Source organism: Pundamilia nyererei, unplaced genomic scaffold (genome assembly GCF_000239375.1).
Source record: "Pundamilia nyererei isolate P.nyererei 1_Seehausen unplaced genomic scaffold, PunNye1.0 scaffold00065, whole genome shotgun sequence".
Classification (NCBI taxonomy): Eukaryota; Metazoa; Chordata; class Actinopteri; order Cichliformes; family Cichlidae; genus Pundamilia; species Pundamilia nyererei.
The window spans coordinates 410,825-431,752 of NW_005187466.1; the positions used below are offsets into that span (position 1 = coordinate 410,825).

Genomic DNA, 20,928 nt, shown 5'->3' on the forward strand with positions numbered 1-20,928 from the left:
AAAACTCTAGCATCATAAGCCTAATATGCTGCAGGGCTGTCACATTGTAAGCCCTTGCAGAATCAGAGTAAGCAACTACATTTTAAGTAGGAAAATGACTTCGGTATAATTCAGTTAATCGCAGGCCATGTACTTAACCATGTACTCGTAGTCATCACCACTTCCTTAATTTTGAAATACTTACCAAAACTGTGAAACAGTCCTTTGGAAAATGGGAAGTGCTCTAACAGCATGAAGTACCTTTATTATAACTTTCTTCTTTTTAACGAAGCAAAACATTTCATAATCAACTAAGCAAAGCTTTATTAAACAACCACATCAACCAGAGCAAACAAATATCAAGAAGACATTCACATTATGGACAGGTAGTTGAACGAAAGTGGACATTTAAGAAATTGCGTATGGGAGTAAAGTTCTTCATTTTGAACAGAACAGGGTGTATATTTAGAAAAATTTAAGTTCAGCAGAGAGAGCTGATTTCACTCTTGCTGCAGCCCCACTTGCAGCAAGCATTGGACAGTCCAACCACTACGTCCCGTCCTTTCCTGTCTGCGCTCCGTAGAGCCTCCAGGACCTCTTCTGTTATCGGTGAGCGAGCTGAGCGGCTGAGTCCTGCTGCTACAGAGGCTGGATTTTTCCATGGTTCGGATTCTGCAGGATCTTGCTCGCTCATAAGTTGAGGGATGGGATTTGCCTTCCATGGATCATAGGTCTTCTCTCCAATAAATGCTGACAAAAAGAATAAAAAGTAAATCTGTCAATATTGCAGTTTAATTCTTTGAAAACAAAGCACATTATAGAAAATCAGCACACAAAATCACACCGTCTTACCCGAGTCTTCTGCGCTTCTCCTCCAGCGAGAACCACCACAGGTAAAGATGACAGCTCGTATGAACTCTCTTCCACACAGTTTCACCCCATAAAAAGAGGGATGACCGTCATTGGGGCGCACCCTGTCTACCAGAGCCACCAACAAGCCCAGGGTCAAGAGCGCTGCCTTCCACATGATGCTGAACAAATACTGAAGGTATCTCGAAGGTATGTTTAAGTGTCTCTGTGGTTTGTGTTTCTTTTTGGATGTTCTTTCCACCTTTTATAGGGCCTAGCATCAGCGAGGAGGACCTGAACTCACCTCCAGTGTTCGTCATACCTCGAGATAAGGCTGGAGACCTTTACGGGCAACAATGCACTCAGAGGAAAAGAAAAGTTGTGATTAAAATGCTGAACGATACCAGAGGTGATGTCAACAGTGCCACTGGGAATCTCATCACCTGTGACCTTTAAGTGGCCTTTCTGTCCCTCACATCATTTTGATTGGGCTGTCTGACACCAGCACAGTATCACCATTAACTCTGCCTACCATGGGACTAAGATCACTTTGCACCCCAAGGAAGGGTGCTGTTCACTGCTGACACACACACACACAGACACACACACACACACACACACACACACACACTACACTAAAGAGACATTTCAGTGGACCCCACAGTGACTAATCAGTTGTGAACGTCCCATTATCATCATCGAATACTAATTATTTATAAGAGAGACACACGGGGACAGAGATAACCACCGCTTTCTGTGAATAAGAATGAATTTACATCCCATCATTTCCAATCTGTGTGACATTTTGGGCAATCAAAAAAAGTAACATTACAAGCGTTCATTTGACGTTAGAATCTAGCGAACGTGATAGACAGGTGTAACCAGCCAATCAACGGTCGAGTTTTCCAACCGATGCTTCGACCACCTCCTTACAGAGCCAACCAACATTTAGCAGAGGGAGGGGTAACGACAAGAGGGTAGCAACAGTTGCCCCGGTGAAGGCTCGGCGCCATAGTCACGGTAGTCCTGGCGACAAGAACTAAGCAACGGGAGTCAACAACAACAACCTAAATCTAAGAGGAAAAAACTTTAACGCCTAAAAAGGACAAAACCGGAACAAACAGGTGAAAAGTAAACTATCTCTGAATTTCCATTTAATTTTAGGTGAACTGTGTGTGTGCGTGTGTTTGTGCAGTCGCGAACACTCGCGCAAAATCGCTCGAGCGTTTAGGTGATGAAAGTGGTTGCTAGCTTCCTTCCAAACGTAGACCGTTGTTATGGCGATGTCAGATCTTTGATAAGAGCACAAGATGGCGGGTGTGTTGTGGCGCCTGTCGTACTTTTTTCTGCTATTTTGTCATAATGTTCAGGTTGTTTGTCACAGTTTCGATTACCGAGAAACTCACGAGGCGAGATTTGTAACGTGGTCGTAGATTTATTCGCTATCGACGTGACTAGCTAGCAGTTGGGTAGCTTGCGTTAACGTCATAACTCAACGTGAGCGATCTCCTAGCTGGAGAGGGGGGAGCTATCACTTTCTCAACTCACATTTCAAACAAAAGCTGACTAAAGAGATTGAATACCGAAACGCACACCAAACTACACACGCACCACTGGGTTTTTAATGAGTTTTAAACGCACACAAGATGATTGCACTATGTTTCATAATCATTTAGTGACTTTGAAAAAGTTTCTTGCGCTGACATTGAATCCAGTGAAAGTGACTGTCGTGAGGTCGGTGTGCCTCATGCTTGTGTTGTGTGACATGTTGGTTCACGCAGGATTGGCTTCTCGCGCAGTAGGATGGCCTCTAGTATTTTTTTCTTCAGGTTATGCAATCACGGGACTATCCACAATCCGTAAATTTAATTGCTTTTTTGCTCAGCGGTTTTGATTGTTTTATTTGAGATGAAATGTCATGGCCATGGTCAGTCAGAAACATTTTGAAAATTTGATTAATTGCGTTATCTGTTATGCTGTAAGATTATACTGGTTCTTTCCGTTTTGACAAAACAGGAAAGGCTTTAGACTACTGCTTAGTCTCAGACAAAAGCCCTACTTCCTCATAAGGTTTATGTTACAGGCACACAAGGACAAACACACGCACACACACACAAGCGCTCACTCACTCTGAGTGGTCAAAGCACGGTGAGATAATAGGACAACAAAGTGTATTTCTGTGTATGTTCATAGCACCTTCATTAATGACTGTTATTTTTTCTTCATCCATAAAACCAGTGCCTCAAAGCATTGGTTGCCATGGCAACTTCTGGATACTCCGAAGACCTTCAGCCTCAGCAGGCCAACACAGTAACCATAGCAACACCTGCTTCCACCACACCCTCATCCGCAAAGACTGCACACTTCCTGTCCGAGATCCCACCAGCCTCTGGAACCATTTCGTCAGCTAACCAGTCAACTGCTGCTTCTAAAACTGGACAGGATGCACTTTGTTCTCAGGCTCCGCCCACCCAAGCCCAGAGCCAGAAGGCTGTGGTTCTGACTACTCCCACACAGCACTACGTGAACCCTAATCTTCAGCCTTCTCCAGTCCAGGAGAGTAATGGTCAAAGCAGCTCACCTCAGTACATCATAGTAACAATTCCAGGTGAGAGACTACCTTAGGAGTGACTGATACACACATACACATACACACACCAGGATTCAACATTACCAATGAACTCGTAGCCCAGGCATGTTGACTGGTCAGCTGCCAATGTTTGGATAACTGGCTGGAATGAAGCTTCACTAATGAGTATTTTTTTCTTACAGTCAGTATCTTTATGTTAAAATGCCAACAAAAGTCTTGTTGAAAATGAAGATAAAATTGTTTAAATGCAAAGGAAAGTGATCTGTTGCTCTACTTCCATCCACCGGCAGTTAGTTTTACACAGTCAAACCACTGCTGAATTAAGAAGTGAAGAAATGAAAAGAAAATGAAAACTGTCTGTGTGCAGACACTGTTTACTATATAGTTGTGAAATGTATAAATTTCACAGATTTCTTGTAAACTTTGTTGAAGGCTGACAGCAGTGTTCCATCCCTCTCTGGCAATGATTAGCGCAGCATGCAGGGTTGAGTGTTATTTAGATTAAACTAGTAGAATTTTTTTTTTCGCCACGTGTCTGTTGGATAAAGTCTCTAGACAGCTGTGTTACATAGTTTGTCTACCAGAAACTGGATTAATATGCTTATTTGGAAGCAAATGGGTGATAAATTTCTTGCAGCAGCCCCTCTTGTACCTACTGGCATCTCTACTTCAGACTCTGGGTGCAGCTGTTTTTTTGTTTTGTAGAAATGTGTGGAGCCAATTCTAGATTGAGCACTAGGCTGTATGATCAGAGGAGAGGTATTTATCCCATAAATCTGTCCCTAATGTTTCAGATGAATACTGGCTTGGATTCAAGCTTTTTGATTTCGACAAGACAATTAGACCCTCAAAACACATTTTATTAACAGAAAAAAACTACTCCTTGAAAAAACACTGAGAATCACTAGATTTTGTATCACACACTTAATGTTTTTTTTACAACTACAGTGACTCTTTGCTTGTCTTTAAATGCGCTCTCCCAGATGCTGTTTGTGGAGGAAGACTCATCACTTTGTCACTCTGTGAATGAACTGTGTTGTTGTACTTGAAAGAAAGAGGGAATTTCCTCCACAGAAATGAATAGCTGGGTGAGGCATGTAAAACACAAGGCCTTGTTCACCTTTTTTTGCATTTCAAATCAATGTTTTAAGCTCATTACATTTGCAAACCTCATGCTCGTGATCTGGTATTTATGCAGTGCTTTCCTAGTCCCACTGTCTCCTCAAAGACTCGTTACACTTTAAGCCAGATTGAGTCATTCACACGCATTCATACAGCACTATATTCTATGCACTTTGAGCTCTTTACCTAACACACACTCACAGACTACTAATGGATGCATTTTTGGGATTTTACTATCTTGGCCAAGGACACTTTGATATGTGAAGTTGAGAAGCCGGGGATCAAACCACTAACCTCCCGGGCTAGAACCGCCCAGATATGTGGCAAACTTTGGCTTGCTCGTGGGTATTTGAATAACAGAACTTCTATGAAGGGATGTAAAAACATAATGCTTGGATATCCAAGCATTATGTTTTTACACAGAAAATGAGATTTCAATCTCAATTAGAATACCTAGAGCATAATATCAGAAGTAATAATAATTATTCTATTAATAATAATAAATAATAATTTTGCATTGATGTTTCCTGATCACCCATCAGTCTTATTACAGAAGATTTCTGTCATCTCTTGCTATCTCTTTAAGAAAGAAGAAGTCAAACCGATATCTAATACCTTTTTTCCAACGAAGCAGCACTGGTGCCTACTGTAGAACCGGTTCCACACATTTCCCCTGTGGGGAAAAAAATAAAATAAAAAGGTGTTAGTGCCAAAAAGCTAGTACTGGCAAGACATTACATAATTCCTGTTCCCAAAAGTTGAATCCACTGGCTACTGGAGGGACTACCATAAGAACTTTACTGATGATTCACAGATGCAGTCTACAGATTGTGTCGGCAATGGAAGCTTTCGCCAGTGACACTAAGTAACATTCAGTCTTCAAAAATGTCCAAATGTGGGATGGTTCTTAAAAAGGCACCAAGGTAAACCTATCTCAGCACAGGCAGTAAGTTGGTGGAAAGTCCCACCAAAAAGAAAGAAAACCCACTGATGTAGAATGAACCTGTGCGGTGTGATGGTGATGCGTTATGATGACAATCTATGTGCACTGGATTGTTTGCCTTAATAGTCGGAAACTAGGGACTATGGGTAGCCAATGAATGAAACTTCACGGAACCTCTTTTCTGCTGCTTTTACTGTTATACATAGATCTTCGTATGGGGATTTTAAGAATATTTATTCTACATCAACATGTCTTTAAATTTCTGTCTAGCAGTTGTTGAATTTCTTTTGGAGAAAAGAAAAAAAACAAAACCAGAAATTTTTGGGTTGGGATGCCACAAAAGTTGCAAATCATAGTAGCAAATGTACAAAATTAGACATTACCGTAGAAATGAAGGTAGTTGACGTAAGATGGATTAATAACACTTTTGAACTTAGTACTTCTTATCTAGGAAAAGTTCAATCAGCCATGGCTTATTTTAAAATGTATTCTATTAAATAAATACAAAAGCTTAGTCAAAAAAACCTAATCAGTATTTTAAAAAGTTATGCTAACTAGAGGAAATGAAAAGAGACCCCAGTGTCAGTGCCCATCTGTATGTTTATTTTAGGGCCTTCTATTTGTAGATCTTTTTTCCTGCCAGTATCGAGTGACGCTGTGCCCTCTCACCCAGAGTGAGAGCCTCACAGGCCTGTTGCCTGGGGCTTGTCTCTGCCTCATAAAGTAGGAATACAAAGTACACAATGTAACAGTATCTAGAACATGGACTACAGTAAAAAGAACAGACTTTGTGCATGTTTGTTTTCTGTATTTCAATTTTTTGATAGCTTGTTGGAAATATAGTTTAAGATTTCTATAACATGAATAATATTATGCAGTTAGGGGCATAAGTATTTAGTGACTGACACATTTTTTGTAATTTAACAAAAAAACAAAACAAAAATCGTATTAACTCTTTGAGAATTATAGCCATTTTTTCACACACCCTTCAGAGGCGTAAAAGTAATTGGACAAACTAAGACAGTTTTAAAAATAAGGACTGTTTTCTAATACTTGGATGTGATCCTATCCTGCCAATGGCCGCCTGAAGTCTGGAACTGCAGCTGCCTTCAGCTGTTCGTGGATCTCCCTGCATTCATTATTTAATAACAGAAAGGTTGCTCTGTTTGGGTCGAGGTCAGGTGACTTGATCATTGAAGAATAACCCATTTCTTTTCCTTGAGAAATTCATACTGCTTTTGCAGTATGCTTTGGGTCATAATCCACAGCACTATGGTCATTTGCACTGCGAAACCCCGTCTGATTAGTTTTGCAACATTTGGCTGAATCTGAGCAGAGACTATAGCCCCGTATGCATCGTTATTTATCCTGATACTTTTCTCAGCAGTCACGTCATCACTAAACACTAATGACTGGGTTCCACTGTTTGATATAGATCCCCATTCCATAACATTATCTTCACCATATTTAACATATAATGTCGTAAGCTGCCGAACATGAGCTATTTCTCCATTCCTCCAGACTTTTTTCTTCACATCATTCTGGCACACATTAATCTTGGTCTCATCTGTCCAAAGAACTATGTAGGCGCTTGCTTTCTGTCAAAGGTTAATGTGGACGTCTTGTTCTTGAATGTATTTTGTGGTGTGCACATTGTTGTAAGCTCTCTTAAATGTAGACGTTTACTCTTTGAGAGTGCTCTTGAGTTAGATATTTTGAAGCTGGAACCAAGGAATGAATTCTGTGATCATCCACTGTAGTGGTCTTTCAGGTCTTTTGTTGCTGCTGACCTGGCAAAATCAGCCCTCCTTTCTAAGAAAGCACCAGATTGTTAATTTGATGACTCCTAACGTTTTTGCTGTCTCTCAGATAGGTTTATTGTGGTTTTTCAGGTTAAGGATGGCTTCCCATGCTTAGATTGACAAGTAGACCTCATGTTGAATGTTCCAGTAAACAGTTGCCTAAGCAGTTTCAGCACAGTTAATGAATTTGTCATGCAATAACAAGGAACTGTCTTCACCTTTCCATTAAATTGCTTCCAAGTTGTCCAATTACTTTTCTTTTTTAGGTGTTGAAAATGATTTATACAGTCATGGCTGTACGGTTAATACAGTACTTTAAAAAAAAAAAAAATCAACTGAAAATCTGCACCTCAGTCATAGCTTGATTTTTTTGATTTCATATCCATTGGGGTGGTGTACAGAGGCAAATTTACAAAACTTTTGGCATTGTCCAAATAATTATGAGTCATAATATATGACTAGATGTTGTTTTGCACTGTAAGGTTTAGATGGTGTTTCTTAAATGTTGCTTCAGTCTGGTCTAGAACATAACATTTACATTTTCATTATTCAATAGTTAACAATATAGCTGTAAAACGAGAAAAAAATATTTATGGTCCTTGTAACCTTCAGGTTGTATAGGCTTGGATTATTGGTAGGTGATTGAAAAAATAAAAGCAAAGTTCTCTAACAAATAACTGACTTATCAACTGTACTAATTATACCAATTGATGAAAACAATAGAATTCTAAAGTGGTGTGTTTGGGCTGGGGTTACAAACAAGCCCTAAACCAGGTTAAACAACGCAAGCCATCCTTTTTACACAGGATTGACAAATCTTGTATAAATGTAAGAGCATCACAACAGGAGTAACAGTACAGGTGGTTAAAGTAAAACGTTTTCTCACCCGAAAAATAAAAACAAGTGAATATTGCCCTCTCCTCCACCCAACCTCCGTTCTCTATTTTCTCCCGCTGTTGTCAACCCACACGTATCTCTCTTTTTTCCCCTCTCATCTGATCTCCATGTTTACAAGATGGAGGGATTTCTCTCTCCATCTGGGGAGATTAGCTGTCCAAGGCTGTCCCTTCTGCATACAAGATATAAGGATGAAATGAGAATTGGACAGACACACTTCTCCTCCTCCTCACTGTCCATCTTTCCTCAGTAGAGCAAAAAAAGAAACTTGATTGCGAGATGTTCTGTGGTGGCTGTTATTACGATTTGGAACCAGTCTGTCGTGAGTGCTTTGCTTGAAGCGATGGTGGATGGGTTTTCAGTTAAATGTGCCTGATCGTCAAATGAAACCTTTCTCCTTTACCTTTTGTGTTTCATCCACAGATGACTCTGTGCCCTCCAGTGACAGTTTGTCAGACTCCAGCCCGCCCGCCCCTGGTGTACCTACTCAGGTGGTCCAATCAGTGCAGACCACCCCACAGGTAAGATGCACACATATATTCATTATGATGGGAATCCCCTTGTATGTTGGAGACAATGTGGACACCAACGAGCACACCACACATACTGTGGGACTGCTCTTTGATCAGGACTTACTGGAATGACATTCACGAAACACTACAAGAAATTTTCAACTTTCAATCTGACGCTCTGGCTTTATACATCAACAGAGGTCAGTGTTGCAAGCCGTGTCTCAGGCAGCCAAGAGGAATCAGACAGGCCACGTCAACAATCTACAGTCTGTGCATATAACCCCAGAGGTAAGGAAGATAATTCCTCTCATCACTTCATCAGCATGTCAGTCATGCCACACCACGTACATTGATCTGCAACAGCACACCGCTGCCAGTTTTGTTTCATTAGTTGTAATCCTTAATAGCCTGCTATCATACAATTAAGTTAACAAATTGGGTTTAATTAATGTGTAATCAACATGTTGAGTGCACAGTATGATATTACTGAAGACCGGGAGAACCTCGTGGGCAGTCAAAGAGACAGTTACTTTTCAGGACTCGATGAAAGCAAATCAAATATTGAACTTGGTGAACGAATGCGTGCTCTGCTTGTCTTCTTCATAATGCCTGATGAAGATTAAGACATTGCTTTTGTATAAATGTTTTAAGGAATATTTTTGCAACCAATTTGAAATTGCCAGAAAGATAACTTCATGCCAAGTGGATGTGTAGAAAGAGAACAGTTTTGCAGCTTTTTACCTAGTAGTCACACCAGCATAGCATGTATTAAGCTTGCATTTCATTGAGTTGAAATGTACTATAACAAGTGCATCTTGTATAGTAACTCCTTAGAATTAAAAAAAAAAAATAGAATATAGCTTTTCAGTCACAAATGTGAAATCAAAAGGTTTAGCAGTCTTGTTCACACTGTGCCCACACATATTTTATGTTCTGGTTAAAGAGTCGATTTGTCTTTCCCTCATTACAATATTTACTATCTGCTTTAATAAGTAAAATACGAATAATTATCGAGAGCATAACTGATGCACGCTAAGTTTCACTGCACCCTTCACTTCAATTACACTTTAATTACATTAGTTATCTTTAGTTATAGAGTGCTTTTCACAGTTGTTCATGCAACACCATCATAAGGAGCAGATTTTAATAAAGTGGGACATTCAAAACATATCTGCATGTTGCTGAGTTATGTCATTAGGTGGAAAATGCAACTGTTAGTCATGTTGAGCACAGTCTGTTAGTATGACACTTTAAATTGTGAGATGTGGGGTGCCATCTCCTTTCCTTTAGGAGGATGGTCCAATATATTCTATGCTAAAGGAGGACTTCGTTCAGTTCTTGCAACCCTTTAATTGTGTTAATCTCCTTTTTGCTAATTTTTCAGGTAGAGCATGTGTACTCTGGCCAGATCCAATATGTGGATGGAGCAGGAGATGCAACTTTCACCACACCCACCATGTAAGTAGTAAAGCACCTGATCTGTCTGTCTGTTTGCTCTATGCTCACACGTTCAGTTACACACACTCTGAAACTTTGCTCGTCACAGAGCCATTGATATATTTCATTGTCTGTGTCTTTTCTTGTCCAGTCGACCGAACAATTACCCCTTCTCCGAGTCGCCCCTGTATTCCCAGACACCTCCTACGTCCGCCTCCACCTTTTACGAGGCCACGCCCAGCTCTGAGTCAGACATCACTGGATCTGTGACTTCACAGCCAGTTTCTGTGGCAACAGCAGGAGCCAGCAGCACAGCAGCTGCTGCAGGTGGAGGTGGTTACATTATTCAAGGAGGTTATGTCTTAGGAGCAGGAGGAACTCCAACAGCAGGTGGAGGAGGAGGAGGACAGAGTTACTCCAGCCCCAACTCTCGTGCCCCACCTGCTACCGTGAGTCGAAAAGTTGAAAGTGAAGCACATCTATGATCCGTGACAGCCTACCACCCAAAGGTTCAAATACTGTGACGTCCTTTTTCCCCAGGTGCAGTGGCTCTGTGATAATTACGAGGGGGCTGAGGGGGTGAGTTTACCTCGCTGCACCCTCTACTACCACTACCTGCTTCACTGCCAGGAACAGAAACTAGAACCTGTTAATGCTGCATCTTTTGGAAAACTCATCAGGTCTGTCTTCATGGGGCTGCGTACACGGAGATTAGGAACCAGGTACAGAAAAACACGCATACAGACACACATACACGAACTGTGCAAGACCAGTCTCTCAAGGGTTTATCATAACTTTTTCCTGTGTATGTTTCAGAGGGAACTCTAAGTACCACTACTATGGTCTGAGGATCAAATCCGGGTCACCTCTGCTCAGACTGATGGATGAACAACAGCACATGGCGATGAGGCAGCAGCCTTTCTCACAGAAAAACAGGTAGCCACCCATGCACTCTAAAACTTGTCCTTGAGCCATTACAGGTACTGAGCTTCTAAATATAGTATGAAATACTAGTAGAGTACATCATTGCTGAAAAATATTCCTCCTGTGGTTTATGATTTCATTCTATGCATGGATGACATTTCGTTCTTATCCACAACCGGTCCTCCTGTCGGGTTTTACGTTATTTTGTCAAAACTGAACACCTTGTGTGAAAAGATCCACTCAAACAAAAATATGTAAAAATACAACAATGCACACATATATTCATATATTCATTAACTCTGGCTCTGTTTCTGTGTGAATGATGTGACAAATAGGGTAAAGCCAGTTCAGAAGTCACAGGGGATCACCAACGGCACAGTAGGCGGGATAGGTCAACAGCAGGGCTCGACACTTTGTGACATTTCGGCCCAGGTGCAACAGTACCAGCAGTTCCTAGGTGAGGAACACCTGCACATTGTTCATCATTGTTTCTTTTTTTAGTATATTGAATAAGCAGTTTAAAAAATGGATGGATATGATTTTATTTCAAATGATACTGAATCAACTCTCCGTGGTTCCTGTTTCCTGTGCATTATCATGTGCAGAGGCATCAAAGCAATTGCCAGACTTTGTGGAAATTGATCTTCAAGATCGAACCCTGCCCGATGGGATCCTTTTAGAGCACCTCAAGGCCTTTCAGACTCTGTACAGAGAACACTGTGAGGTATGCAGCTTAGACAAAAGAAATGACATGGAGACTGAATATAATAGACATGCTTTCCATGTGTGTGTACTTATTTCTCTTGCCATTTCATTTTGTCATTGAAAAAAGCAAGGTTCTTGTAGTTGTTGTAAAGCACAGTAACATCAGCTTCCGAAGAAATGCAAACAGAAACACTGAAGTGAAGTTGTGCTCATTCACAAAGTAGTTTTGGATGATTCACACAGTTCAAAATAATCTTTATTTTATGTTGGACATTGATGCAACCCCTAAGTTTATCCAGCCCAGTTTCTTCTAATTTTCTATCCTGTGTAAATTAGCATCGGGTTTCACTCGCTGAGCCTATTACTTGAAATTTTTAACATAAATACAAGCATCCAGCTGTGCAGTGTTATACATACAGGTCCCATGAACACCTCTGTGATGCTAAGTGTGATCCTCGCAGGCTATTCTGGATGTGATGGTCAACCTTCAGTTCACTCTTGTTGAGACCTTGTGGAAATCATTCTGGAGGTTTAGCCAGAGCAATGATGCAGAAACGCTCAACCTGTAAGTATTGCAAACACACTCAAAAGTGTGCACCCAAGCATCCCCTGCTGAAACTGAAGCTGATCAGCTGTTTCACATGCCCACCCAGACACAACGAGTCTGAGAAGCGACTGCCCAAATCGTGCCTGGTGGTGCTGTGTAAGTTTGAGCCAGTGCTACGCTGGACGAGAGAGTGCGACAACCTGCTGTACCAGACTCTGGTGGAGATCCTCATCCCTGATGTACTGAGACCCATTCCAAGTAAGTTAATAATGTCATGTATAAACGTTTTAATTTTCTGCGAAACCCACCTGAATACGTTTCAGTACTGTTTTAGTGATGTATACTGTATGTAAGAATTATACACTGCGGCTCATTTAAAATGGAGAGAAGTGTTCCTGTGTTTTTGTATATCCCTGTAAATTGCATCTTTCCTCTGCATCACCGCCATCAGGTGCCTTAACTCAGGCCATCCGCAACTTTGCCAAAAGTCTGGAAAACTGGTTGACAGGTGCCATGATGAACATCCCAGAGGAGATGGTTCGCATAAAGGTATTTATTTATTTTTTTTACACTGAGCTCTGTATCCGTGTTTTAATTTAGAGCTTTTTCTTTAATACACGGGTGCATCCCTTAGCACTTAGCTCACCTTACATCACCAAATGTAAGCTGATAAGTGGGATTTGTGATGTATTTTCTGACTTGGTGGTTTTTAGTGCTGCCATATTGTGATGGAAAAATGTGACTTGTCCTCTTTATGGCTCTTTTTGACAATGGTACTTTATTTCTCCTCGCTTTTACTTTCAGGTGGTGTGCATTGGCTCTTTCTCCCAGACGCTGCGTCGTTACACCAGTCTGAACCACCTGGCTCAGGCTGCCCGGGCCGTCCTCCAGAACTCAGCTCAGATCAACCAGATGCTCTCTGACCTCAATCGGGTTGATTTCAATAACGTACAGGTCTGCCAGTACTGCCGTCTGTGTCTCCTGCGCTTACCTGCTGCTGTACATCAGTGTTTTTTTAAATAAAACAGCAGATTGCTCACTGTGCTTGCCTGCGTCCCCCTCAGGAACAGGCATCCTGGGTTTGTCAGTGTGAAGACCGTTTGATCCAGAGGCTGGAGCAAGACTTTAAAGCGACTCTGCAGCAGCAGAACTCTCTGGAACAGTGGGCTACCTGGCTAGATAGTGTTGTGTCCCAGGTCCTAAAGCCCTATGAGCACAACCCTATGGCCCTGCCAAAGGCTGCAAAGGTTTTCCTGCTCAACTGGTCTTTCTACAGGTGAGGGGAAATGCGGGAAAATGGGCTTTGTAAAGATGCAGTTTTATGTTAAAGAAACATTTTCTGAATCTTTTCTTTTCTTCACCAGTTCTATGGTAATCCGGGACTTGACTCTGCGCAGTGCTGCAAGTTTTGGGTCCTTTCATCTGATCCGCTTGCTGTATGATGAGTACATGTACTACCTAATCGAGCACAGAGTGGCTCAGGCTAGAGGAGAAACTCCCATAGCAGTCATGGCAGAAGTATGTACCTGAACACACACTCATACTTGTATTCCACTTTTGAATTAAGTTTATAAATATGTCTATAAATGAGAACCTTCACAAACATTTATAAATGTGCTTTCTTTGCCATGGACACAGTTTGCCAGTACTGTCAAGAGCCGGACCTCTCAAGAAATTGAAAAAGGTAAATGAGGATGGTTTTCCTTAAATACTCTTTTATTAGGATTCCTCATAAGCACCAGCCTCAGCCTTAGCCGCTTTGCTACTTTGTAACCACAGCAGTTGCCCCCTGCTGGCCATTACAAAGAATGCTGAATTAATGCACTTCTGCATTGACTTAACTTTTCAGACACTCGTCCATCTTTTATGAAACTCTTTGCGTTACAGATTGAGATTTACAGATTTACACCTTTTTCTTTTTTTAAATGCAAACAATAACAAGGTCCCCACTGAGGAGAAGTTTTTATTACAATATGATGACATCAGCGGTTTTTACAGGTCATTTATGGTGATATCAGTATTGTTAATATGGAAATGGAGCAAAGTATATTTTGCATCATTGTGAAGTCATGAAATCATGTTTTAAGTTAAAGCAACGAAAGTGCTGAACTTTTGCCTTATTTGTGTTACCCTGACCTTTGACCTTACATACTAAAATGGTATACTTTAGTATGTAATGTTTAGTATATTGTTGTGAAGTTTGAAGATCATCCATAAGAAACTGTGGGTAATATAAAGGGGTTTTTTTGTTTTGTTTTTTCTACAGATTTTTAAATTTGGTGGTTTGATCCAATTTTAATCAAAATAAAATCAGCTTGAGGCGCTATTACATAGAGATGGTGGGGAGGAAGAACTCATGTTTAGGGGGAGAAAAGAAAAAGATGGTGAGACAAAGAGAAGACAAATGAAATATGTATGCATTAGAGATTCAAACAAAAAACAAAACAAAAGTGCACAGTAGCTGCTGCAACAGGCCAACACTCAGCATGGCACCGTGGTATTTACTTATTGTCTTTCATGTCTCAGAAGAAGAGGAGGAGGATGACGATGAATATAGTGAGGAGGACACTGGAGATTTGGTGCTGCAGTCCAGCTCTCTGAGCGCGGTTGATGATGAGAAGGAGGTGATGGAGCCGCCAGTCAAACAGCCCAGGACAAACTTAAGCCTGCACACGCTCAATGAGACCGACAGCACACCACCTTAGCTAATCACCTGTACGGTTAGCACAATGCTTGACACATGCCTTTGCTTTAAGTTTCAAATCATGTCATCTCGTTCTGTCGCACCATGTGAGCTTCTGGTTTGCATGTTTGGTCGTCTGTGGTGAGAAAGTGGGAGGGCCTTTTGCCAAATTTTCTCTGCTGTACTGTTTGTGCTGCAGCCTTTATGTTTACCTTCACTTTATCATTTCACAGTCCCCCCCTCGTTCCCTGTGCCTTCCCTGCCTTTTCAGTGGCTGCTCCTGCCCAGCCTGAATTATATATACGCATATTCTTGATTCCCTCCCATCCCGCCTTAACCACTGACCTGATTGCTGTGGAGAGATTCATTGTCCTCTAAACTCAAATATCACTTTAATTACCTTTAACACAATGACTATGCAGGGGAGCTGGACTTGAATGAATGATATTGTCTGAAAAATATATTTGTTTAAGAGTAGCATCTAGAATGATACTGCATCATGAATTTTTGTTGGCACATGGACGTTGAGTGAAAGGTATTTGGCTTTATAAATGTGACTCCTTATTCATTTGGCCAACTAACTGATACGCTGTGCCTTTTGAGAGATTTCTAGGCTTAACAAAAAAAGGTTGTGCTCTATATATTCTGTATCGGTGGTTCAATAAATGAAGGTCCTGTGAAGTAGTCGTGGTGTTGTCATGAACTTTTTGTAGCTGTTAAAAGAAAAAAAAAATTGATCGTCTAGTTTTGTGATGATTCTGCCTGGTTTGTTTTGCTTCATCCATCCTTTCTTTCATCATCAACATCTTTCTTTCACACATAAACATCCAGATGACTCGAGTGCAACCCCCCCCCAGCTTTTCCCACCTGATCAGCTCCACATATTTTGCAATCTTTGTACCAGCTAGATGTACCAGCTATCTCAAAGTTTTTGTAGTGTAAGAGTAGATGTTTATTTTCAGAAAGTGTGTATGCTGGACGTTTGTAGATAACTTATATTATGTACCTTTTTGTGAACGCCGTAATATATCCAAAATATTCGTATGTTGTTTAACCATTATTGCCTTAATAAGTATGTCGTGGTATGTCCACCAGCCAGAGTCTTGAGCTATATTTTTATTGTGATGATGGACCAAGCATGTGAGTATGGTGACTTAAGATTAACCCCCTCAAAGAGCACACGCTCAACCAGCAGCAATGTGTGACTGTGGGACTGAGGGGAAAAGAAATAAAAATATTATAATGGTAGTGGGATGTCCCTCAGGACCACCTGATTACAAAGATGTCACCAAAGAACATAACAAAGGAGAAAAAAAAAAGTATGTTTACATTTATATATAAATATATATGTGAGAGCAGGCTACAAAAATCTGACTCGAATTAAAATTAACCGCCAACTGCGATGTCATACAAACTGTGCCGTGGATTCTGTCCCTTGCTTGTGCTGCAGAACCATTTCTGAACGAGGTTCTTGCTGTTATTCTGAAGACCTTTGTACTTAAACCTGTGATCAATGTTTGTAGCTTTATTCTCACTGTTATAACTAAAGAGATGTGATTGCTATCAAAACTTGTGCCAGACTGTTTTTCCTTCATTCCCTGTGTTGTTCTTGGAATTTCTTTCTTAACCACATTTTCCAACTGGAGGTTGGTTTGGGGATGGGCAGTTTGGTTTGGGAGTCCTCAAAATGAAACAAAGGCTGTAATGGAATTGTCCCAAAAAATGACCACCTTTGTTTTCATAATATTTTTTTCTTTGACTTATTTAAACCTGACGGAGACTCAGGAAAAGAGAACCTGAGGGCTCAGAGAAGACCTGCTCTAGATGTTGTGGGGCTGTTGCCACTGACGCCCCTCGCAACATCGGCTGTCAGGGGCAGTTCCTCTGGATTGGCAAACTAAGGCAGCAGACCTTTGATCATATAGCCATTTCAGGGGGATCATGATCCTCAACTTGGCTGGGAAAGTTTATGCCACGGAGGATGGGAGTTCATCCATTAGTTAAACCTCAGATTCAGGTTTGGTTTGGTGGGAGTTTGCAGAACTGATCGTGTCCCTCATTCATTCTTTGGTTCTTATACAAATTAATGCTCAGGTTGTACAAGTCAGACCTGATGGATAGCCCGGGGGTCTACTTCAGCTAAAAGACAGATCAGGGACCATTTAATGAACAGTAAAAGGTAAACCTAAATTTAAGTTTCTCTGTACTTAAATTATAAATTATTTGGGACATTGTAGTATTAAAATTGATTAGTCTACAAAATTGTTCTATTAATACATTCAACTAGTGAAACTTAAAAAATAAAAAGTATAAATGTCAAATTATACAGATGTTTTATGACTGTAGAAGGAGATGAACAAAATCTGATAAATAGTCCAAAAGGTCTTTAGGCTTCAGACGACCAAACTGAAAATGTAACAAAGAATAAAAATTCTGACGGTTAGGAGCTCATGGAACCTTTTTAGCCTCACTGCAAATACCCAGTACTACCCTAACAGACCCAAAACTCAGTTGCTTTATGGATCATGCAGATCTCACAAGTTGACAAGACTGTACGACGTTTAAAGAAAAACAAAACACGTTTGTGTTTTATTTGTATGTTAATCGGTTAAACATGTGGAGTACTTTTACCTCTTCTCTGTGCATGTTTTCCTTGAGCGAAACCAGCTCTTTGCGTCTTTTAATGTAACTTTAGTACTAGACAGTGTGGTCTGTTCCAATGTTGGGCCTGTTCTGTTTTGTATATAAATGGTTCTAGTTAGGGAACAAGCACTGATTCAGCTGAAGTCACATGACAACTTTTGTGGTAATTATTTCCCCTCCAGGCAAGATCTTCTCTGCAGACTGTTGGATTATTTTCATGTATCCAGTTATCATCACAGCACACTCATAACGCTTTTGAACATTTTATTTAAACAAAAGATCCCAGCAGAATACAGTCTGTATTCCATGCTGTCACTCATACAGCACGACAGCAGCCAGCTAAGCAGGTGACTCCTGGTTCCACTGACGAGGGTTTTAAAAAAACAAAAACAGAAATCAAGTGAAGCAGTAGAGTTTTTCAAATTTCAAATACTGCAGCCTTACACACAGCTGGACAGAGCTGGTCCACACTGGATGAGAAATGAGTTCAGAAGCAGCAAAATCTGTTAAATTTCTCATACACCCACCTTGTACAGATATCACATACATTCAGTTACTCACACTCACTGACAATAAAACTGCCTTAATGTATAAAAACAAAAGTAAAAATGAAGTCTTTGTTCAGTCCAGCTCTTGGTTTTGGTTGTTACAACAATTCAGTACACAATTGCAAAAAACACACAAAAACCTTTACAGTACTTCATCTGGTTCTTTGTTCGGCTTTAGCAACACATGCTACAAACGGAACCTCCGATTAAGGTCGATACTGCAGGTGAGCTCATGTCAACGTGTACTTTTCTTTATGTTGTTTGGACACATGTGGATCGCTTCTTCCTTCACAATACAATCCAGGTACACCGGTCACTATCTGCCAACACTTGCAGAGATGAGCCTGCAGGTGAGAAAAGAGCGGGACTTAACTCTCTCTCTCTCTCTCTTTTTCTTTTATTGATACAAAAGATGAAAACTAAAAAAAAAAATTTTTTTTAAAAAAAGACGTTTTTAACCCTCTGGAGGCAGGCGTTGCAGATTTGCAACAGTTAAAAACTAACAACCTGATTACCCCACATACATATTTTATGAGTTTTTTTTACTCAGAAGTACCACTGCAGGACTTGGTTGTGCATTAGCAACAAAAAGTTTAATTTGAGCCTGAGAGGGTTAAGGAAGATCTCTATTTCCTTTTCAGTATAAGGAAGAAACATGAGTTTGGATTAAAGCTGCGCAGGGGATCAGTCTTTACTTTTTTCTCAGTTGACTTCTAGTATTAAGCTTAGTAATTTAATAGATGAGGTGGAATGTGATTTCATCATTGGTAACATAAAAACTCATCCCATATACTTAAAAAACAAAGCAATCAATTCATCTTTTCAATCAGTCAGAAACATTAGTCCAAATACACAGGTCCTTAACATCTGAGAAGTCTCATCTTTTAATGTTTTTGATGTGCTTTTGGTCTCTAAACAGGGGGCACAGAAAGCCTATTGCTGTCAAATGTTTGGTCCTAAACACAGAAAGAAAGTGCAGTATTTTTTTGGGACTAGAAAGTCAAAGGCGCTCTTGTTTATTCTGATCTTCTATCTTACAGCTCACTAAGGTCTCATTTCTCCAAAAAGGACTTAACATTTGGCAGTTTTTATTTTTGACAGATTTATTTGGGAGGATTTATGTTCATCTGTTTCTGTGTCTATATACTCACCCTTGTGGAGAGCTTCATTGGTCATGCGGTTGATGTAACGGGAGCTGCTCTCGGGGACAAGCCACTTCATCACCGTGTTCACACAGGACTTCCTGTACGAACTCCAGACGGTCCCGCTGACGGACAGACAAAACCTTTCAATACAACTGAACTAACGAGAAACAGGAGGCAGAGAGAACCTGTGTGTGTGGTACAGGCTTGCAGGGCTCACCTTGTCTGACCCTTGACTTCTGTGAGGTCGCCAACACCCACAGTGCGACATACACCCGTGTTGAGGTCCCAGCTAACCTGCAGGTTGGAATGGTATGTGTTTGGCCTGAAAACAATAAGAGCCACCGGGTCAAAAATCCAAGGCGGGTCAAACAGGTGAGGGTCGAGGTGCTTTAGGGTAAAAGAGCAAGCGAAGTACCTGCAGTGCTCCTCGTCAGAGTTGGAGAATGCTAGTAACAGCAGACCAATGTTGATCATCACAATGTTGCTGTCTGGACACACCTGATACACATCAAAAACATGTTACCTACATGCAAAGTGTTCTTCCATGGTTCATGCACTAAATGTATGAAATTAAAATTAAGGAAATCAGAAATTTCCTAGTTGGAGAAAACTAGTGGACTAGAAATTTAAAAAAAAAAAAAATGCAAAAAATTCATACAATCTACTGAACAGGCTTAAACACTGACTGTGTGTATTTAAGCCTTGCTTTTTTTATTTTTAATTTAACCAGAAAGTCCCTTGAGATTAATATCTCTTTTCTTTTTTCAAGGGAAGCATAACCAAGGAAACAAAAGCCTGCAAAAATGATAAAGCTGCATTTTCCATAAACAGACAGCAACACATAATCTAAAATCCACCTCTGGAGCAACAGTTGCACTCTTCAGTTACAGAATCATTTATAAGTTCTTTAAACCCACCAGCAAAACAAAAACATTAACATTTAGTTCTTGTTGTTATGAAGGTTACTCTGTGACCAAGGTGCAAAGTAAGACAACACTATGCCTCCAAGTTCTGCAAAAATACAAGTATCCTTAAGAGGTCTAAACGAGGGTAAAATCGTAAGTCTAGGTTTGTGACAAATCAGGAAGACTTTACTCCATTTGGCTTTGTTGTTAAAATATACAAATAATAATAATAATAATGTGTATGTGTTAGTCCCCGTAGGGAAATTACTCCTCTGCATTTAAGTGAAGCAGTGGGCAGCCACCCAGGGAGCAGTGTGTAGGGACGGTACCTTGCTCAGGGGTACCTCAGGGTAGGTGTTCAGTGGGGTCGAACCCACAAGCTTCCTATCGTGGGGCAACCACTCTACCTACTGAGCTATCCCTGCCAATACTAGTCAAACTGTGATGTGTACTGGACAATAAATTAGATGCAAAAGTGAATCTAGACCAGGGGTAGGCAACGCCAGGCCTCGAGTGCCTACCCCTGGTCGTTTTAAAGCTCACCCTGGTTCAACACACCTGAATCAAATGATTAGTTCATTACCAGCCCCCTGGAGAACTTCAAGACATGTTGAGGAGGTAATTTAGCCATTTGAATCAGCTGTGTTGAATCAAGGACACATCTAAAACCTGCAGGACACCGGCACTCGAGGCCTGG

At 40.7% G+C, this 20,928-nt stretch overlaps 3 protein-coding genes across 7 annotated transcripts in view; 1 reads left to right on the forward strand and 2 right to left on the reverse strand.

The window, feature by feature from the left end:
• Nucleotides 1-299: 299 nt before the first annotated feature.
• Nucleotides 300-1,036, reverse strand: rln3b (relaxin 3b). The gene is made up of 2 exons (XM_005735686.1): nt 832-1,036; nt 300-729 (listed from the first exon to the last, which is right to left on the reverse strand). Exons 1-2 carry the CDS (start codon nt 1,004-1,006, stop codon nt 461-463), a joined length of 444 nt encoding a protein of 147 aa, XP_005735743.1. The 5' UTR covers nt 1,007-1,036; the 3' UTR covers nt 300-460.
• On the forward strand, nt 975-15,674 carry rfx1b (regulatory factor X, 1b (influences HLA class II expression)). Of its 5 annotated transcripts, none has more exons than XM_013911539.1 (18): nt 975-1,038; nt 3,067-3,436; nt 8,606-8,703; nt 8,893-8,982; nt 10,079-10,152; nt 10,283-10,580; nt 10,672-10,853; nt 10,948-11,067; nt 11,391-11,512; nt 11,661-11,779; nt 12,222-12,325; nt 12,414-12,565; nt 12,759-12,856; nt 13,112-13,261; nt 13,372-13,583; nt 13,672-13,825; nt 13,946-13,991; nt 14,834-15,674. In XM_013911539.1, the coding sequence occupies exons 2-18, from the start codon at nt 3,088-3,090 to the stop codon at nt 15,010-15,012; spliced, it is 2,547 nt and encodes an 848-aa protein (XP_013766993.1). In that variant the 5' UTR covers nt 975-1,038; nt 3,067-3,087; the 3' UTR covers nt 15,013-15,674. The 5 variants fall into 5 exon arrangements, with proteins under 5 accessions (XP_013766993.1, XP_013766996.1, XP_005735742.1 ...); XM_013911542.1 differs by lacking the exon at nt 975-1,038 and adding an exon at nt 1,469-1,952 and having other exon boundaries at nt 14,837-15,674; XM_005735685.2 differs by lacking the exon at nt 975-1,038 and adding an exon at nt 1,475-1,952.
• A 2,208-nt stretch (nt 15,675-17,882) lies between these two features.
• Nucleotides 17,883-20,928, reverse strand: part of dcaf15 (DDB1 and CUL4 associated factor 15) — an 8,650-nt gene continuing 5,604 nt past the window's right edge. Inside the window, exons 10-13 of the mRNA XM_013911507.1 lie at nt 19,742-19,824; nt 19,544-19,648; nt 19,333-19,448; nt 17,883-18,525 (exon numbers count right to left, since the gene is read on the reverse strand). Of these exons, the coding sequence (XP_013766961.1) occupies nt 18,470-18,525; nt 19,333-19,448; nt 19,544-19,648; nt 19,742-19,824 (360 nt within the window). The 3' untranslated portion in view covers nt 17,883-18,469. The remainder of the gene's footprint in view (nt 18,526-19,332; nt 19,449-19,543; nt 19,649-19,741; nt 19,825-20,928) is intronic.

Bases quoted from the DNA above. Each gene is read 5' to 3' on its own strand.
- rfx1b (XM_013911539.1), top strand. From the start codon at position 3,088: ATGGCAACTTCTGGATACTCCGAAGACCTTCAGCCTCAGCAGGCCAAC. The intron at 11,780-12,221 runs GTATGCAGCTTA...TGATCCTCGCAG, and splicing joins TGTACAGAGAACACTGTGAG to GCTATTCTGGATGTGATGGT. The intron at 13,584-13,671 runs GTGAGGGGAAAT...TTTCTTCACCAG, and splicing joins CTCAACTGGTCTTTCTACAG to TTCTATGGTAATCCGGGACT.
- rln3b (XM_005735686.1), bottom strand. From the start codon at position 1,006: ATGTGGAAGGCAGCGCTCTTGACCCTGGGCTTGTTGGTGGCTCTGGTA. The intron at 730-831 runs GTAAGACGGTGT...TCTTTTTGTCAG, and splicing joins GAGAAGCGCAGAAGACTCGG to CATTTATTGGAGAGAAGACC.